General features: G+C 45.2%; 1 protein-coding gene across 1 annotated transcript in view; it reads right to left on the bottom strand.

Moving 5' to 3' along the window:
* The window catches only part of rbbp6 (retinoblastoma binding protein 6), a 90,832-nt gene that overhangs the window by 12,497 nt on the left and 56,943 nt on the right, over positions 1-21,392 (bottom strand). Inside the window, exons 9-14 of the mRNA XM_059979900.1 lie at positions 19,402-19,505; positions 18,773-19,158; positions 14,562-14,649; positions 9,463-9,523; positions 9,322-9,379; positions 8,344-8,703 (exon numbers count right to left, since the gene is read on the bottom strand). Coding sequence (XP_059835883.1) covers positions 8,344-8,703; positions 9,322-9,379; positions 9,463-9,523; positions 14,562-14,649; positions 18,773-19,158; positions 19,402-19,505 — 1,057 coding nt within the window. The remainder of the gene's footprint in view (positions 1-8,343; positions 8,704-9,321; positions 9,380-9,462; positions 9,524-14,561; positions 14,650-18,772; positions 19,159-19,401; positions 19,506-21,392) is intronic.

Genomic DNA, 21,392 nt, shown 5'->3' with positions numbered 1-21,392 from the left:
TCTCTGCGTAAAACAGCCCTGCCATCCCAGGAATCAACCTAGTGAATCTACGCTGCACTTCCTCAATTGCCAGAATGTCCTTTCTTAAACCTGGAGACCAAAACTGTACACAATATTCCAGGTGTGGTCTCACCAGGGCCCTGTACAAATGCAAAAGGACATCCTTGCTCTTGTACTCAATTCCCCTTGTAACCAAGGCCAACATTCCATTTGCCCTCTTCACTGCCTGTTGCACTTGCTCATTCACCTTCATTGACTGGTGAACTAGGACTCCTAGGTCTCTTTGCATTTCCCCCTTACCTAACTCTACACCGTTCAGACAATACTCAGCCCTCTTGTTCCTGCTTCCAAAGTGGATAACTTCACATTTATTCACATTGAATGACATCTGCCAAGTATCTGCCCACTCACCCAGCCTATCCAAGTTAAGGTTATAAGAGGTCCTCTACTTGGGTATTAAAGTTAATACTTCCCTATTGTCTGTGGCTAAAACAAATTACTCTTTAATTTTGGAAAAAATAGATATTAATAGATGGAGACACCTGCCAGCATCAGTCCCAGCCTGTATATCGGTCATTAAAATAAACATCTTACCCGCATTAATTTTAATCAGCTCAGTGATCTTGTGCCTCCAGCAGGATACTGACAAAAACTGGACTCTTTATTACGATGTTATGTTTGGAACAGTAAACGACCCAATATAAAGTGGGTATAATTATATACAATTCAAAGAGTTGGATGGGGGATTGGGATGTCCAAATTTTAAATTGTATCACTGGGCATCTGTATTAAAAAGCTATTGGATGGAAGAAGATAAAGTTTCGTCATGGAAAAATATAGAAGAGCTAATAGCATGAATAAGGTTGAAGGTCTTTCTCCATATAGGTAACTCTACCAAAAAATGTGATTTGCATTATGGTCCAATTTTAACCCATATGCTACAAGTGTTTGGAGCAGCAGAAAAATTCCTAAAATTTAAAAGCATATGGTGCAAATATGGAACAATAGTCATCTATCTGGGGGGAGAGGGGAACCATTCACTAACAGAACTTGGATAAAGGTATTATTACTCTTCAAGATATTAATGGAGCAACTACTATCCTTAGCTTTCAAGAACTGGAATCTCGATATAATACTGATAAACACTCCTTTCTCTTCTACTTTAGAGCAAGATCAGCTTGTACAGGGTTCCCTGGAGGTCAGATTTAAAGGACCATCCCATTTTATGTTGGATACAGAGTGCTCCAGGACAGATAGTGTCATATATCTATGATAAATTAAACTCCCAGAAATATATCCCACATCAGGAATGAAAGCCTGGGATAGGGACATATCTGAATTGGGACAAGACTTAGTCTGGGATGTGGTTTGGGATAATGCTTCAAAAAACCCCAGATCATAGGTGTATACACTTGAAATTTTGTCATAGAGCATATTTAACACTGAGAATTAGACATCAAAATGGGACTGGTTCCTGACCCATATTGCTCATTTTGCCACCACAGAACCACTGGCTCTTATATCTGTTGTATGGGAATGTCCAGGGGTTTTTGGTTTGTGGGGGAAGGTTGTCAGTATTCTTACGGAACTAACGGGGTACAAATACCAATGGACCCCACTAAACATCTTCTAAATGATGACTCCCACCTTTCCACAGAACATTACAGCACAGAAACAGGCCTTTGGGCCCTTCTGTGCTGTGCTGAACCATTTTTCTGCCTAGTCCACTGACCTGTACCTGGACCATATCCCTCCATACACCTCTCATCCATGTACCAGTCCAAGTTTTTCTTAAATGTTAAAAGTGAGCCCGCATTTACCATTTCATCTGGCAGCTCATTCCATACTCTCACCACTCTGTGTGAAGCCCCCCCCCCCCCCCCACCAATGTTCCCTTTAAACTTTTACCCCTTCATCCTTAACCCATGTCTTCCGGTTTTTTTCTCCCCTACCCTCAGTGGAAAAAGCCTGCTTGCATTCACTATCTATACCCATCATAACTTTATGTACCTCTATCAAATCTCCCCTCATTCTTCTACGCTCCAGGGAATAAAGTCCTAACCTATTCAACCTTTCTCTGTAACTCAGTTTCTCAAGTCCCGGCAACATCCTTCTAAGTCTTCTCTGCACTCTTTCAACCTTATTAATATCCTTCCTGTAATTCGGGGACCAGAACCGCACACAATACTTCAAATTCAGCCTCACCAATGCCTTATACAACCTCAGCATAACATTCCAACTCTTATACTCAATACTTGGATTTATAAAGGCCAATGTACCAAAAGTTCTTTACTACCCTATCTACCTGTGACATGACTTTTAGGGAATTTTGTATCTGTATTCCCAGATCCCTCTGTTCTACTGCACTCCTCAGTGCCCTACCATTTACCTTGTATGTTCTACCTTGGTTTTTCCTTCCAAAGTTCAATACACTTGTCTGTATTAAGCTCCATCTGCCATTTTTCAGCCCGTTTTTCCAGCTGGTCCGAATCCCTCTGCAAGCTTTGAAAACCTTCCTCACTGTCCACTACACCTCCAATCTTTGTATCAGCAAATTTGCTGATGCAATTTACCACATTATCATCCAGATCATTGATATAGATGAGAAATAACAGTAAACCCAGCACTGATCCCTGTGGCACACCACTAGTCACAGGCCTCCACTCAGAGAAGCAATCCTCCACTACCACTCTCTGACTTCTCCCATTGAGCCAACATGTCTAATCTAATTTACTACCTCACTTAGCAACTGAATCTTCCTAACTAACCTCCCATGCGGGACCTTGTCAAAGGCCTTACTGAAGTCCATGTAGACAACATCCACTGCCTTCCCTTCATCCACTTTCCTGGTAACCTCCTCGAAAAACTCTAATAGATTTGTTAAACATGACCTACCATGCAGAAAGCCATGTTGACTCTCCCTAATAAGTCCCTGTCTATCTAAATACTTGTAGATCCTATCTTAGTACTGCTTCCAATAATTTACCTACTACCGATGTCAAACTTAACAGGCCTATAATTTCCCGGATTACTTTTAGAGCCTTTTTTAAACAACGGAACAACATGAGCTGTCCTCCAATCCTCCGGCACCTCACCTGTAGATACTGACATTTTCCCTTATGGAAAAAACATGCGAAATCTGGTTGGCATGACTGACTGCAGCTAAGAAGATTGTAGTCCAGCGTTGGAAACCTCTCCATGAGAATTCAAGTACTCACTGGCTTTGGAGCTTTTTGGACATTTTTTTACCTGGAACTATCATCAGCAAGAATACATGACGCACGACCAAACACAATCTTAATGTGAACAAATTTGATATCTAACTTAAAAGATGTTCTGTTAAAATAGGAATGCTCTGTCTGTGTATGCACTACTATTTGGTTAGTTGGTGGAGGGGAGAGGGATGGGTGGGGGGGAAGAGGGGGCTAGGGAGAGGGATGGGTGGTGGGGAAGAGGGGGAAGGGGTGGAGAGGGGGCTGGGGACGAGGAAGAGGATGAGGGGTGGAGGGGGATTGTGTTGAGGGTTGGGGAATGGCTGGGTTAAACAGTCAAAATGTAATCAGCAACTGGTAGTATTGAATGTAATTTGTTGCTGTTACAATAAAAATTAGTGACTAAAAAAAGATACAGCAGCACATAAATCACTTAGAGACTTGGGTGAAGCAATGGCAGATAGTATCCAATTATAAAATTAGACAGATATTGTACTTTTGGAGGTCAGATTGTTACACAATGTAGATTAAGTATTGGGACCTTAGCAGCAATGAGATATAAAGGCAGAGGTGCAAACCCACACTCTACAAAAGCGACTTAACAGATGGGTAGTCATGAAAAAATGTTTCACTTCATGGGCCAAGGCACCGAGTAGTAGAATTGGGACAGCTGTACAAACTATTGATGAAGCCGCACTTGGAGTTGTGTGTGCAGTTCTGGCTGTCACACTATATACTGGAACAGACATGGAGGAAAAGTGACTTTATTTATTGAGGTTTCACAGATTCACCACCCTTTGGCTAAAGATATACCTCCTCTATCTTAACACATCTTATATAATTGTATTCTGAAGCCGTGCCCTGTAGTCCTAGACTGCAGGCACTATTAGACATATCCTCGACACATCCAATATTTGAAAAGTTTCAAATCGAATTCCCACCTCATTCTTTTAAACTTCAATGAGTAAAAGCACAGTCATCATGCATTTATCTGTTAACACTTTCATTCTTGGGATCATTTGGGTGAACCTCCTATACACTCTCCAATGCCAGCATTTTCTTTCTTACAGAAGGGACCCCAAATGGCCAACAATACTCCACAAGTGTGGTGTGACCAATGCCTTATAAAGTCTTAGCATTACATTCTTGCTTTTATTGTATATTCTAGTCCTCCTGAAATAAATGCTAACATTGCATTTTCCCTCGTTACTACTGACTCAACCTGAAACTTAACTTTTAGGGAATCCAGCATTTGGTCTCTTTCCACTTGATTTCTGATTTTGCTGCCCCTTTAGAACAGTCCTATGCTTTTATATATTTTATCAAATGCATGACCATACACAACCCACACTAGTATTCCGTCTGCTGCTTTTTTGCCCCTTCTCCTATTCTGTCCAGGGAGTTTTGCAGACTCCGTGCTTCCTCAACACTACTTGCCCTTCTGCCTATCTCTATCATCTACAAACCTGGCCACAAAGCCATCAATTCCATCATTCATATCATTGTGATAGTGTAACATGTAAAGAAGCAGTCCCAACACGAATCCCTTTGGAACACCACTAGTCACCGGCAGCAAACTACAAAAGGACCCTCATGGGTACCTTGGAGAAAGCCTTCGGAAAATCCAGGTAATCAAAATCACCGCCTCCCTTTTGAATTCCAACTGATCTGTTAAACAAGATATTCCCCAAGGAAACCATGTTGACATATTTTGTCACGTGCTTACAAGTACCCTGAAACCTCCCCTTAATGCCTATAATTTCCAGACATTTGCCTTTCTCCTTTCTTAAACAGAGGAGTAACATTTTCTACTACTGTCTGGATGACAGATTTGAGCGGAGCTCCAACACAGACACTGTATACAAATGTCAGTCACCTCTTCTTCCTGTGGAGACTGAAGTCCTTAGGAGTAAGCAAGCCTCTCCTTCAAACATCCTACCAGTGTGTTGTTGCTAGTACAATTTTCTATGTGGTGGAATGCAGGGGCAATGGGATCAACATGGGTGATGCCAACAGGCTCAATAAACAGAGTAGAAAGGCTAGCTCTGTTATAGGAGTGAAACTGGACACACTGGAGGCTGTGGTAGAACAAAGTACCCTAAAGGAAATCCTGGCAATTCTGGACAATGTCTCTCACCCTCTGCATGCCACCTTGGCTGAACAGACAAGCACTTTCAGCATTAGACTAAGACAACCGCTTTGGTCCGAAGAGTGTTATGCAAGGTCATTCTTACCCTCGGCCATTAGGCTCTATGACGAGTCAACCTATAACCCGCTCCAGTTAGACTGCTTGTGGTAACTTTTTTTTTTCTTTCTACTTCTCTTCGAATATTCATATCTGTGTACTTGCAATGCTACCACGACACTGTAATTTCCTTTGGGATCAACAAAGTAAATATTTAATGCCCCCACAATCTCTTCAGCTACCCCTTTCAGAACCCTGCAGGGCAGACCACCTGGTCCAGATGAATCATCTACCTTCAGACCTTTTCAGCTTCTCAAGCACCTTCTCCTTAGTTACAGCAACTACACTTACTTCTATCCACTGATAACTCTCAATTTTCTGGCATATTGATGGTATCTTCCACAATGAAGACTGGGGGAAAATATGTTCGTCCACCATTTCTTTAGCTCCCATTATTACTTCTCCAGTGTTATTTTCCAGTGGTCTGATATCGTCTTTTACTCTTTATATACTCTTGCGCTATCTTCTTTTGTATTAGGTTAGCTTACCTTCATATTTCATGTTTTCTCTCTTCATTGCCTTCTGTTGGTGTTTAAAAGCTTCCCAATCCTCTAGTTTCCCACTAATTTTTTGCTATAATGCATGTCCTCACTTTTGCTTTTATGGTGTCTTTGACTTCCCTTGTCAGCCACAGTTGACTCATCCTTCTTTTAGAATGCTTTCCATTTACATTCTTATATTTTAGAATGTAATTTGCCTTTCAAATTACTCGCAGAAACTCAAACCATTGTTGTCTGCCCTCATCCCTTAAATTAATTGGAAGAGATGAGTCATATTTTCCCCAGACTGAGATGGTTCACTTTTGAAGTGAGGAGTGAGAAATTTAGAGGTCCGAATAATTTATCATCCACCCCCACACAGAGAGTAGTGAATATTTAAAAGAGATTTCAGAAGAAATAATGGAGGCAAATACTATTAATGTTTAAAAGAAACCTGGACATGGAGATGTACCCCAGGTTACTCTGGGAGGTGAGGAAGGAGATTGATGAGCCTCTGGTGATGATCTTTGCATCATCAATAGGGACGGGAGAGGTTCCGGAGGATTGCGGACGTTGATCCCTTATTCAAGAAAGGGAATAGAGATAGCCCAGGAAATTATAGATCAGTGAGTCTTACTTCAGTGGTAGGTAAGTTGATTGGGAAGATCCTGACAGGCAGGATTTATGAACATTTGGAGAGGTATAGCATGATTAGGAATAGTCAGCATGGTTTTGTCAAAGGCAGGTCATACCTTACGAGCCTGATTGAATTTTTTGAGTATGTGACTGAACACATTGATGAAAGAAGAGCAGTAGATGTAGTGTATATGGATTTCAGCAAGGCATTTGATAAGGTACCCCATGCAAGGCTTATTGAGAAAGTAAGGAGGCATGGGATCCAAGGGGACATTGCTTTGTAGATCCAGAACCGGCTTGCCCACAGAAGGCAAAGAGTGGTTGTAGACAGGTCATATTCTGCATGAAGGTCGGTGACCAGTGGTGTGCCTCAGAAATCTGTTCTGGGACCCTCACTCTTCATGATTTTTTATAAATGACCTGGATGAGGAACTGGAGGGATGGGTTAGTAAATTTGTTGATGACACAAAGGTTGGGGTTGTTGTGGATAGTGTGGAGGGCTGTCAGAGATTACAGTGGGACATTTTTTAGGATGCAAAAGTGGGTTGAGAAGTGGCAGATGGAGTTCAACCCAGATAAGTGTGAAGTGGTTCATTTTGGTAGCTCAAATATGATGGCAGAACAGTAAAACTCCTGGTAGTGTGGAGGATCAGAGGCATCTTGGGTCCGAGTCCATAGAACTCGGACTCCGAGGGTTGACTCTGTGGTTAAGAAGGCATATGGTGTATTGGCCTTCATCAATCGTGGAATTGAATGTAGGACCCGATAGGTAATATTGCAGCTATATAGGACCCTGTTCAGACCCCACTTGGAGATCTGTGCTCAGTTCTAGTCGCTTCACGACAGGAAGAATACAGAAACCATAGGAAGGGTGTAGAGGAGATTTACAAGGATGTTGCCTGGACTGGGCAGCATGCCTTATGAAAACAGGTTGAGTGAACTTGGCCTTTTTTCCTTGGAGTGACAGAGGATGAAAGGTGACTTGATAGAGATATACAAGAATATGAGAGGCAATGATCATGTGGATAGTCAGAGGCTGTTTCTCAGGGCTGAAATGGTTGCCACAAGAGGGCCCAGGTTTAAGGTGCTTTGGAGTAGGTACAGAGGAGATGTCAGGGTTAAGTTTTTTTTATGCAGAACGGTGAGTGTGTGGAATGGGCTGCCAGCAATGGTGGTGGAGGTGAATACGATAGGGTCTTTTAAAAGACTTGAGGCTTTCTATGTTTCTATAGGAAAGGAGTACAGAGATATGGCAGAATCTGAGCAAACATGGTAAGAATATAAATAATAGGCATAGAAGAGATGGGCTGTCATATATTTCTATGATTTCATCATTCTCTAATGGTCAATGCCCTACCTCTTGCAATGTGTTTGCTGCCAAACTCTGCTACCCAAGCATGTCAAAGTGCATATCATTGCAAGTTTTTGTAACTGCAGATACATCTGTAGTGTTTTAACGCCTATGTATTCTTCAATTAATTCTGCAATACAGCTGAACTATGGTAACACTAAGAGCTTAATTACAGCTAGTATATATCCCTTAACTTGCCCTACTGCACAAGCTGTGGAGCACCAACACATAGAAAGCTAAAACTTAAAACATGTGTTTTCAGGTGGTAGTAACAATCTGCTAGGGGAACTCTGATTCAAGCAAAATTTGAGAGAGGAAAGGAATTACTGACACTTCAGTTTGAAATCCTGCATCAGGACCCCAGCAGGGTCTGGAAGTAACAGATACTACAGACTCTGAAACTAACGTTCATTCACTTACTCTTCCTTTAGCCGTCGTTGCTCCCGGTAGAATTCCTCCCTGGACAGTGGAGGTGCTTGCGTGACAGTAGGTATGACACTGGCGGGAGCTGATGGTGTAGCAGGAGGTATCCATGGGGCAGATATTGTAGCCTGTGCTGGAGGGAATCCAGGAGGAGGGACAGTAAATCCTGTAGGAGGGGGTTGGCCTGGAGGAAACTGTGGAGGAAACTGAGGGGGTGGTACGCCTGGAGGAAGAGGAACTGGGTGAGGTGGAGGAGGGTACAGGGTTGGGGGAGGCACATAGACAGGGGGAGGGTTTGCGATTGCCTGTGTCCGACTTCGTGGAATGCGATCACTCTGATGCCCTCTGTTGGATGATCTAGTGAAGTAGATTTGAAAACAAATATCAAATGATGAGACAAAGAACCTGCAGATACACAAGTACCCAAAACTGATTGTCAATACTTAGTGCAGTTGCCATAAATACAGACGTACAAGTTATTCTTAAGCATTTTTAATTAAGTACTGCCATGTTTTGGACAAGAGACCCTTCATCAGGACTGGAAAGGAAGTGAGCAGAAGCAGAGGGGAAGGATGTACAAGTTATACAGGAATAGGCAAGACTTGGTGATAGGGTTGGGGAATGAAGTAGGGAGCTGGGAGTAGATAAGTGGAAGAGGTAAAGGACTAAAGCAGGAGGAATCTAATAGGAGAGGCCAATGGACCATGGAAGGAGGGGGAACCAGAGTGAGATGATAGGCAGGTGAGAGGGTAAACAGAATGAGAAACAGAAAAAGAGGGGGGGAAGAGGGGAAATTAGCAGGATAAAGAAATTGATTTTCATACCATCATGTTGGAGAGTACCCAGATGGAATACGAGCTGTTTGGCCTCATCACAGGAATACAGCCATGGAAAGACAACTGAACTCCTAACGTTTCAAGGTTCTCTAACCATAAGATACAACTCCAGAGTGTGGATGCAGTCATTCTTACTTACATTTCCCAACCTGATCTGTTTCCTGGTGGTCGAACACTACTTGATCTCATTGGCTGAACTAAAAAAAAAGTAATGGGATGTTTAACCAGAATTTACAATTGGAAGTCAATCTGACAAGCATTTCCTAAGTATACACCATACCTGTTGTAGGTATGGACTGTCCATGTGAAGCAGGATGACCAAGAACGGGAACCTGATAACCCTGAAAATACAATAACAATCAAGCTTAATGGTATACATCACTGACTAGGAAATAGAAATAGACCAAAACTGGCATTAACATTTATTGGTCATCCCTGAAGTCCCTTAAAGCTCTCTAAAGCAATGATAATCTAGTAGTTTTAACTATGAAACTGATCATTATTTTTAGATTTCTTTAATTCCCCAAATTACCAGAGTTGATGGAGGTGAGGCAGATAGTTGGAGGTGAGTGCATAAAATAACAAATACCTCCAGTCTCAAAATATAATTTCATACTTCATTTCAGAAGTGAACAGAAATTACAACTTTGCAACAATCCACCAAAAGAAAATATCAACTTCTTGACTGTTAGAAGATACATAAATTATTAGTGGAACAGACTACAAAGAAATCACACATTTAAATGTGCACACTCCCAACCAGTTTTAGATTAATATTTACAACTTGTAGCGGTGTGCTACACGCAGCGCTAAAATTACGACACAGAGTCGGTAACTGCAGTCGAAGGAAAAATCTTTATTCGAAAACTTCAGCCTCACTTTTAAGCCTCTGTCAACCGGCCCCCCATGGCGAAGAGGCTCCAAAGCTCTGTGCTCGCAAACCCCCGTAGGCTATCTAATTGTGAGTCGGTTCGGATACACTAGGAAATGAGTCGCCACATAACCCCCCCCCCCCAGAACCGGCGATACACCCCCCAATGTCCACAGTCTGGGCCAGAACCTGCTTGGGAGGTCGGGCTCTGCGCCGAGGCGCCGGAAACTCGGCCGGTTGCGCCAGGTCCACATGGGCCGGCTTGAGGCGGTCCACCGTGAAAACCTCCTCCTTCCCCCCAACGTCCAGCACGAACGTGGACCCGTTGTTCCGGAGCACCATAAACGGCCCCTCGTATGGCCGCTGCAGCGGTGGCCGATGCCCGCCCCTTCGTACAAACACAAACTTACAGTTCTGTAGGTCTTTGGGTACGCAGGTCGGGTGCCGCCCATGCTGTGAAGTGGGTATGGGGGCCAGGTTACCGAGCTTCTCGCGAAGTCTGCCCCGGACTGCTGCGGGTTCTTCCTCTTGCCCCCTTGGGGCTGGTAGGAACTCCCCGGGGACGACCAGGGGCGCGCCGTATACCAACTCGGCCGACGAGGCGTGCAGGTCGTCCTTGGGCGCTGTGCGGATGCCGAGTAGGACCCAGGGAAGCTCGTCCGCCCAGTTGGCTCCTCGCAGGCGGGCCATGAGGGCCGACTTCAGGTGACGGTGGAAACGCTCCACTAGCCCGTTCGACTGTGGGTGGTAGGCAGTTGTGTGGTGCAGCTGAGTCCCCAAAAGGCTGGCCATAGCTGACCACAGGCTGGAGGTGAACTGGGCGCCTCTGTCGGAGGTAATGTGGGCTGGTACACCAAAGCGAGATATCCAGGTGGCGATCAGGGCTCGGGCGCAAGATTCGGAGGTGGTGTCGGTGAGCGGGACCGCCTCTGGCCATCTTGTGAACCGGTCCACGATAGTCAGGAGGTAATGCGCTCCGCGCGACACTGGCAGGGGGCCCACGATATCCACATGAATGTGGTCGAAACGCCGGTGGGCGGGATGGAACTGCTGCGGTGGGGCTTTGGTGTGCCGCTGCACCTTGGCCGTCTGGCAGTGCATGCACGTTCTGGCCCATTCACTGACCTGTTTGCGGAGTCCGTGCCAAACGAACCTGCTGGAAACCATCCGGACAACTGTCCGGATGGAGGGATGCGCCAAGTTATGAATGGAGTCGAAAACGCGGCGCCGCCATGCTGTCGGGACGACCAGACGGGGCTGGCCGGTGGCGAAGTCACAGAGTAGGGTCCTCTCACCTGGGCCCACGGGGAGGTCCTGGAGCTGCAGACCGGAGACTGCGGTCCTGTAACTCGGAATCTCCTCATCTGCCTGCTGTGCCTCTGCCAGCGCCTCAAAGTCTACCCCTTGGGAAAGGGCATGAACGGTAGGGCAAGAGAGCGCATCCGCCACGACATTGTCCTTACCCGAGACGTGCCGGACATCCGTTGTGTATTCAGAGATGTAGGACAGGTGGCGTTGCTGGCGGGATGACCAGGGGTCGGATGCTTTCGTAAACGCAAAGGTAAGCGGTTTGTGGTCCGTGAACGCGGTGAAGGGCCGACCTTCTAGGAAGTACCTGAAATGCCGGATTGCCAGGTAGAGCGCCAACAGTTCCCGGTCGAAAGCACTGTACTTAAGCTCGGGTGGTCGCAGGTGTTTGCTGAAAAACGCCAGGGGTTGCCAGCGACCTGCTATGAGTTGCTCCAGCACCCCACCGACTGCCATGTTGGATGCGTCCACTGTGAGGGCGGTAGGGGTGTCCATTCTGGGATGTACTAGCATTGCGGCGTCAGCCAAAGCTTCCTTCGTTTGAACGAAAGCGGCGGCGGACTCCTCGTCCCAGGTAATGTCCTTGCTCGGACCTGACATCAGGGCGAACAGGGGGCGCATGATCCGGGCAGCTGAAGGGAGGAAGCGGCGGTAGAAATTGACCATACCTACGAATTCCTGAAGGCCTTTGATCGTGGTGGGTCGGGGGAAGTGGCGGACCGCATCTACCTTAGCGGGCAGAGGGGTTGCCCCGTCTTTAGTAATTCTGTGGCCCAGGAAGTCAATGGTATCGAGTCCGAACTGGCATTTGGCAGGGTTGATTGTAAGACCGTACTCACTCAGTCGGGCGCAGAGTTGACGGAGGTGGGACAGATGCACCTGACGACTGCCGCTGGCTATGAGGATGTCATCCAAATAGATGAACGCGAAGTCCAGGTCCCGTCCCACCACGTCCATTAACCGCTGGAACGTCTGTGCGGCATTCTTCAGGCCGAACGGCATGTGGAGGAACTCGAAAAGGCCGAATGGGGTGATGAGAGCCGTTTTGGGGACGTCGTCAGGATGCATCGGGATTTGACGGTACCTTCGGACGAGGTCTACCTTGGAGAAGATCCGTGCGCCGTGCAGGTTTGCCGCAAAGTCTTGAATGTGCGGCACAGGGTAGCGGTCCGGTGTGGTAGCCTCGTTCAGCCTGCGGTAGTCGCCGCACGGTCTCCAGCCCCCCGTCGCTTTGGGCACCATGTGCAGGGGGAAGCCCATGGGCTGTCGGACCGCCGGATGATCCCCAATTCCTCCATCCTCTGGAACTCCTCCTTCACCAGTCGGAGCTTGTCCGGGGGAAGCCGCCGAGCACGGGCATGGAGGGGTGGTCCCTGGGTCGAGATGTGGTGCTGTACGCCGTGCCTGGGCATGGCTGCTGTGAACTGCGGTGCCAGAACCGATGGGAACTCCGCCAGGACCCTGGTGAAGTCGTTGTCGGACAGCGTGATGGAGCCGAGGTGAGGGGCTGGCAACTGGGCTGCACCCAGGGAGAACGTCTGAAAGGTCTCGGCATGTACCAGTCTCTTCCTGGGCAGGTCGACCAGCAGGCTGTGAGCCCGCAAAAAATCCGCACCCAGAAGCGGTTGGGCTATGGCGGCCAATGTGAAGTCCCACGTGAACTGGCTGGAGCCGAACAGTAGCTGCACCTGACGGGTGCCATAGGTCCTTACGGTGCTGCCATTCACGGCCCTCAGGGGGGGACCCGGTGCCCTGCTGCGGGTGTCGTAACCCGTCGGAGGTAAAACGCTGATCTCAGCCCCAGTATCGACCAAAAACTGGCGTCCCGACCTTCTATCCCACACATACAGGAGGCTATCCCGATGGCCAGCCGCCGTAGCCATCAGCGGCGGCTGGCCCTGGCGTTTCCCGGGAACTCGCAGGGCGGGCGACAACGGCGGGCTTCTGCACCCCACCGCTGGTGGTAGAAGCACCAGTGTTCATTGGGCTGGGGGTTGGTGGGCTCTGCGGCCAGGCCTGGACTGGTTTGCTGCCGGGAGCGTGGCCTGGTGATCTGTGCGATGGACGCCCCGCTCACCTTTTTGGCGATCCACAGCAAGTCCGCCCGGGCTGCCACCTTCCGGGGGTCACTGAAATCCGCGTCGGACAGCAGCAGGCGTATGTCCTCGGGCAGCTGCTCCAGGAATGCCTGCTCAAACATGAGGCAGGGTGTGTGTTCGCCGGCGAGAGACAACATCTCATTCATTAAAGCCGATGGAGGTCTGTCGCCCAAGCCATCCAGGTGCAGTAAACGGGCAGCCCGCTCGCGCCGTGAGAGTCCGAAAGTCCTGAGGAGCAGGGCTTTGAATTCCGTGTACTTGCCGTCTGCTGGGGGCGACTGTACGAACTCCGCGACCTGGGCCGCTATGTCCTGGTCGAGGGAGCTCACCACGTAGTAGAAGCGGGTGTCTTCTGAGGTGATCCGGCGAACGTGGAATTGGGCTTCGGCTTGCTGGAACCATAGGTCCGGGCGCTGTGTCCAGAAACCCGGCAGTTTCAACGAAACCGCATGAACAGAGGCGGCGTCGGTCATTTCTGGTCCAAAAATCGTTTGGACCGTCGGGGTCACCAATTGTAGCGGTGTGCTACACGCAGCGCTAAAATTACGACACGGAGTCGGTAACTGCAGTCGAAGGAAAAATCTTTATTCGAAAACTTCAGCCTCACTTTTAAGCCTCTGTCAACCGGCCCCCCATGGCGAAGAGGCTCCAAAGCTCTGTGCTCGCAAACCCCCGTAGGCTATCTAATTGTGAGTCGGTTCGGATACGCTAGGAAATGAGTCGCCACAAACTCATCATTATGTAGATCTAATTATGTCAGTGACATTTCAAAAACTCAATACGTTTTTGAATAAGTTAAATAAATAAAGCTGCAAATACTGGAGGGGTAAAAATTGCAGGAAATCAGCAGATTAAGCAGAGCATGGAAAATAAATAGTTAATGTATCAGGTCATAGACTCCTCATCAGAAATGGGGGAAGGGAGAACAAATACTTTTTTATACTTTTCAAGTGCAATAATTAACCTATCAACCAAACGGCATTATCAAAAGCTCATCACAACAGCAACTCTGGGCTCACACTGGCAGACATGCACACCTTCTCCTATGCAATCCTTCATTCATCTGTGCCATATACTATAACAGACAAGATCTGTAAATACCTTAAGTGCTGAAGTACTGCTTGTAGGCATGGATGGATTAGCAGTTGTTATTCCAGAAGTAACGGTCACAGTTGATTTGCCAATTTCACTAAAATAGAAATATCATTTGTTGCTTTCAAATACAAACAAGATTTAACTTCCAGATTTACTAGTTACTGTGGGGAGATCTGTTAACCAAGTTAAAAGTATACAAGGATTTTCCACCCCAGATCAAACATCACAAAAGGCAATAAATCATCCATGCAACATAACAAACAAGACCTAATTCTGTCAACATACATTAAAGACAGCCGAAAAAAATTTGGAGGTATCTTGACAGTCTGAATATACAATATATCTGAATATACAACTGGATGTTAAATTGTAATGGTACGAAGGGGGGGGGGAAAAGTGGAAACAAAATTAGTTTAGCGTGACAATATGCATTGCTCAAAGTTGTAGACCTTGTTGCAGACCAGTTTCATTGAATCTGTTATGGTTATTATTCTATAGATTTATTGAGCATGCCAAGAAAATAAACCTCAGGGCTGTATATGGTGACATATATGCACTTTGATAATACATTTTGAACTTTGAGGTTGTCTCTTCAATCTCTAAGGGGACCAACTCATACCCTGGTTATTCTTCCACTCATGATTTTAATAGAATTCCATGGGATTTTCCTTAACATTGTCTGCCAATGTTAAGGGCCTGTTTGTGTTTTTCTAATTTGATTTTCTGTAATTTACTACACAGAAACATAAAAACATAGAAAATAGGTGCAGGAGTAGGCCATTCGGCCCTTCAAGCCTGCACCACCATTCAGTATGATCATGGCTGATCATCCAACTCAGAACCCTGTACCTGCCTTCTCTCCATACCCCCTGATCCCTTTAGACACAAGGGCCATATCTAACTCCCTCTTAAATATAGCCAATGATTCACCACTCTGCGTGAAGAAGTTTCTCCTCATCTCTGTCCTAAAAGGCTTCCCCTTTATCCTTAAATTCTGACCCCTAGTTCAAGACTTCCCCAACATCGGGAACAATCTTCCTGCATCAACATCTTCCAATCTTCCAATCCCTTTAGAATTTTATACGTTTCAATAAGATCCCCCCCTCAATTTTCTAAATTCCAGCGAGTATAAGCCTAGTCGATCCAGTCTTTCTTCATATGAAAGTCCTGCCGTCCCAGGAATCAATCTGGTGAACCTTCTTTGTACTCCCTCTATGGCAAGAATGTCTTTCCTCAGATTAGGGGACCAAAACTGCACACAATACTCCAGGTGTGGTCTCACCAAGGCCTTGTACAACTGCAGTAGAACCTCCCTGCTTCCTGTACTCGAATCCTCTTACTATGAATGCCAACATACCATTTGCCTTTTTCACTGCCTGTACCTACATGCCCACTTTCAATGACTGGTGTACAATGACACCCAGGTCTCATTGCACTTCCCCTTTTCCTAATTGGCCACCATTTCAGATAATAATCTGTTTTCCTGTTCTTGCCACCAAAGTGATAACCTCACATTTATCCACATTAAATTGCACCTGCCATGAATTTGCCCACTCACCTAACCTATCCAAGTCACCCTGCATCCTCTTTAGCATCCTCCTCACAGCTAACACTGCTGCCCAGTTTCGTGTTATCCGCAAACTTGGAGATGCTGCATTTAATTCCCTCGTCTAAATCATTAATATATATTGTAAACAACTTGGGTCCCAGCACTGAGCCTAGTCACTGGGCCCCACTAGTCACTGCCTGCCATTCTGAAAAGGTCCTGTTTATTCCCACTCTTTGTCCATATTCCTCAATGACTCCCTTTCCAGTTGCCTACAGCAGTAATATACTTTACTTATATTTTCCACAACTCTTCAAAATTCTGACCTTCCCCATCACAGTTGGCCCTGAACTCTCACTACCTTCCAGTCAGCTTGAACTTCTAACATCTCTCATTAACAAGGCATTTTTGCCCACTGGATGTTTTTTATTTATCATAGCAATTTCTATAAAATCTAGAGACTGTTATGTGTGAAAATCCCATGTCAGCAGTTTCTGAGATACTAACAGCCCTGCCTGGCACCAACAGTCATTCCATGGTCAAAGTCACTTAGATCACACTTCTTCCCCATTTTCATGTTTGTCCAGAACAACTGAACCTCTTGACCATGTCCACAAGCTTTTATGCATTGACTTGCCGCCACATGATTGGTTAATTAGTATTTGTATTAACAAGGTATACCAACATACCTAATAAAATGGCTACCAAGTAAATGCATAATTACATTATCAAACTGTGGCATCTCAAATGCTTCTGAATGGTCTACTAGAAATCAGAATGGGCAGACTTTGGAATTGTTCAAGAGGCTTTTACAAACTTTAATAGGAACTTCAGTGGATGGATAAGAGGCTGGCAAGTTAATATTGTGATTCCTTCATGGCTTTTTACCAACTTGCGAACATAAAACATAAGAGCACAGTACAGGCCTTTCTGCCCATAATGTTATGCTGACCTTATAACCTATTCTACTAACAATCTAACCCTTCTTTCCCATATAGCATTAAATTACCCATTGCACATCTAAGAAGTTAATTACCCCTAATATATCTGCCTCTACTACCAACCCTGCAGAACATTCAATGAACTTAGCATTCTGTAAAATACCTACCTGACATCTCCCCCAATACTCTTTTCCAATCACCTCAAAATTATGTCTCCTTGTATTAACCATTTCTGTACTTGAAAAAAGTCCTGTCTATCTACTCAACCTATGCCTCTTATCTTACATTCCTCTCATTCTCTTTCTCTCCAGAGACAAAAGCCCAAAGATCGCTCAACCTTTCTTCACAAGATATTCTCTCTAATCCAGGCAGCATCCCAGTAAATCTCCTCTGCACAGTCTCCAAATCTTTCCTTTGAGTCAACCAGAACTGAACAAAACATTTCTAGAGTGGTCTAACTAGGGTTGTATAGAGTTGCAACATTACCTCATGGCTCTTGATTTCAATCACCAACTAATGAAGGGCAACACACCATATACCTTCTTAAGAACTCCATCAGCTTGTGCAGCTTTGAGGGATCTATGGGCATGGAAACCAAGATCCATCTGTTCCTCCAAACTGCTAAGAATCCTGCCATTAAATCTGAATTCTGCCTTCAAATTAAACCCTCCAAAGTGAATCAGTTTATACTTGTCTGGGTTGAACTCCTGCCACTTCCAAGTACAACACCACATCTGCCAATGTCCTATTGTAACCCTTCACAACCTTGTACACTATCTACTTCTCCACCAACCTTCAGGTCATTTGCAAACTAACTAACCTACCCTTCTTCATTCAAGTCATTTATAGATATGACAAAGCAAGGGTTCCAGAACACCATTGGTCACCATCTAGGATTATCTATGAGTAAGCCAATTCTATATCCACAAAGCCATTTTGTCCTGGACCTCATGCCTCTTGACTTTCTGAACATGGGAAACCTTATCAAATGCATATACACCACATCCAGTGCTCTACCTTCAATGTGCTTCATCATAACTGAAGCATCTTGATGCATGACCTACCCCTCAAAGGCCAGCTGAGTATTTCTAATCAGATTATGCTTCTCCAAATGCTTGTAAATTTGTATGCTTAGCAATACAGCGCAGTGTAGTCTCTTCCTGCCCTTCACACCATCCCTCCCAAGCAACTCCCGACAAACCCTCACCTAATCATGGACCAATTTACAATTACCTTACTTCTATCAATTAATGTCTGACTGTGGAAGGAAACTGGAGCACCAGGGTAAAGCCCACACATTCCACAGGAAGGACATACAGACTTCTTACAGAACAGCACCAGAAGTGAACTCCAAACTCTGGAAAATGCTTTGCTGTAACAGCATTGTGCTAACTGCTGCACTACCACGGGTACCCAATCCTGCAATTTTCTCCAATAATTTGCCTGCCACAGAAGACAAGTCTCATTGGTCTTTAATTACCTACTCTCTTTCATTATCTAAGAATGAGCTGCACAGCTAAACCCTGTCACACACTATACTGAAGGAAAAGGATGATGAAATACTGATGAAAGCATTGCACAAAACCACATAACTGAATATACAGACACATAAATAATGGACCAACAGCTACTCCTGCACAGAAATCCTTATTCTTACCCATGGCTTATTAAAAAATTTTCATAAGATGATTTTATAATCTTTATAATGTTCTTACAATAACGTAACTTACGGAATGTCCCCTTCCTCGTGTTTTGAAGGTAACCGATGAAAATGAACAGAAGCCGTCAAAACATCTGGAGCAGGGATGCTTGCAGCAGAGGTATCTCGATTCACTTTCACAGGCGAAGAAGCACGTACTGGGACGGAGGCTGCATTTGGAAGGGAGACTGGAACAGAAACGTGCCCAGAAACATTGGTGACTGGCACATCCACTGACTTTGAGATGGCTGGTCTGGTTAAGGGCAAAGCAGCCTGAGGGTTGATGGGAGGCAATGGCCTCAAGCTGGGCTGCTGATTTTGCAATTGATGGGAAGCTAACCGTTGATGCTGCTGGGTCAGCTGCTGTTTACGAGTTCTTTTTGTATAGCCAGTTTCATTTTTGAAGTTGTTGACAGCCTGTAAAACAAGGAATTTTTCTGCTATAATTTTTCAGAAATTTCACCCTCCTGTTCCCTTGCACCATCAAAAGGTTAAGTTTATAGAATTTTGTTTTAATGGTAACAGGGATTTTGCTTACACAATAGACTAATGAATAATAAATGTTTAGGGATTAATCTATTAACTCATTAGATTTTGGATTGATAAAATAACTGGCCATTAGATTTTCAATTCAAGCAGACCATCAATTCTGAAACATACCTGTCTTAAAAATTTGTTTGCAATTAAAGCATCAGGAGAAACATCTGTCTGGTGGCAAGTAGGGCAAGTGTGTTCATCAGACTCAAGCAGTGATGTTCTGATACCTGTAGGTAGGAGAAAAACCACCAATTCATTAGCAGTAAAACAAAAAAAAGGATAGTGAGATCACTGATGTAAAAAATGTGCCCAGTGATTTACTGCTCACAAATTTTTGAAGTAGAATTCACTGATCCTTATTTGCTATAAGATGAATGCTAAATAGTCACTGATCCTCAACTGTCTATGTAACAGAACTCATTTTATAAAAAATCCAACAACCTTCACCTTGAACACTATCTTGATACAATGTCATTTGTTAGAGAAAGTTTCTATGTGTGCTTCTCATCTGAACTTACTACAGCACAGAAATGGCCTTTCACCAAAATAATGCTAGCCCTTTTGTCCATTTACTTAGTCTGCCTACATTAGGACCACAATACTCCATGCCAACTTGAGTGTCTAAATGCCTATCAAACCTCACCCCCCTACTGAAGTCCTGCAATCTTAAGCACCACCCTGGTTAATGTCTTCTGCAGCTTTTCAAAAAACATATTCGTGACTAGAACTACGCACAATACTCTAGTGAAGCCAAACAAGTGTTTCTAACCTGCATAGACCACTAAAGGCAAACTTATTTATTAAAGTACTGAGTAAACTGTCAAAGTACATACATGTCACCACATACAACCCTGAGATTCATTTTTTGTGGGTGTTCACAGTAAATATAAAGAACACAACAGAATCAATAAAAGACTGCCCAACAGGATGGACAAAGGACCAATGTACAAAAGACAACAAACTGTGTTATGATCCCAGCCCCCTCCTTTGTGAGAATCGCAAGAGCACCCGTTTTGGGGGGGGGGGGGGGGGGGGTCAGTAGACCCAGGAAGTGAGAGAGAGAAACGTGCTAAATTGCACGTCCCACCTGGGATACAGAATAAGATGCCAACGACTATTGTCTCATGGAGACCACGTGAAAAGCCCTCGGGCAAGGTGGGCTGGTTGAGAGAGAGATTGCATCATCTCAACCTGATTGACACCTGCGACCCCGTGAGGAAGTATAAAGGAGAGTCTCAGGGGGACAGCCCCTCAGACGCACCAAGAAGACACGAGAGCGTTCCCGCAGCAGTGGGAAGCCATTCTGAAGGAAGCCACGTGCGTTAGATTCTGGGATTGGAATATGTGGCTGGAATCACAGAAAACCGCTTTTAACATCGGGGAGGGGAAACCAACGCTCCCCCGATTTCACGGAAGATTCATCGAGACTCGGCAAGTTCTTTCTCTTCTCCCCCAATCTCTCTCTCTCAGTCGCCCCACAGAGAACCCAGCGATTTTCAAAGGGCTGAGGCCTGCAGACTTTGAGTGACTTTTGTATTTCCAACGGGCAATCTATTAACCCCTAGACACCAGCAGAGCTCACTTCTTAATGATGATTATTATACCCGCGCTTTAGATTGAGTGTTGACGATGTGCACTATCTGAATGTTTGTATTAACCCTACTTTTGTGTCCCTTTATCAATAACATTTGAAAATAGTGACATCAGACTTCAACGGACCTCTCTATCTTTGCTGGTAAGTTCTCCAGTTACGGGATTCGTAACAACTGCAAATACAAAAAAGAAAGAAAATAATAAATGTAATTAAGTTGAAATGAGCTGCCAAGTTGAAGTGGTGAATGCAGGCTCACTTTCAACATTTAAGAAAAACTTGGGACTGGTACATGGATGAGAGGGGTATGGAGGGATATGGTCCAGGTGCAGGTCAGTGGGACTAGGCAGAAAAATGGTTCGACACAGCCAAGAAGGGCCAAAAGGCCTGTTTCCGTGCTGCAATGTTCTATGGTTCTAAGTAAACAATAAATATATAGAGAATGAAATGAAGTGTCTTTTAAGTCCATAGGCTGTAGGAACAGATCAGTGATGGGGCAAGTGAACTTGAGAGAAGTTATCCC

This window comes from Hypanus sabinus, chromosome 9, assembly GCF_030144855.1.
Source record: "Hypanus sabinus isolate sHypSab1 chromosome 9, sHypSab1.hap1, whole genome shotgun sequence".
Taxonomy (NCBI): domain Eukaryota; kingdom Metazoa; phylum Chordata; class Chondrichthyes; order Myliobatiformes; family Dasyatidae; genus Hypanus; species Hypanus sabinus.
The sequence above is the reverse complement of the archived record's forward strand: the minus strand, read 5'-3'. Positions and strand labels throughout refer to the sequence as shown.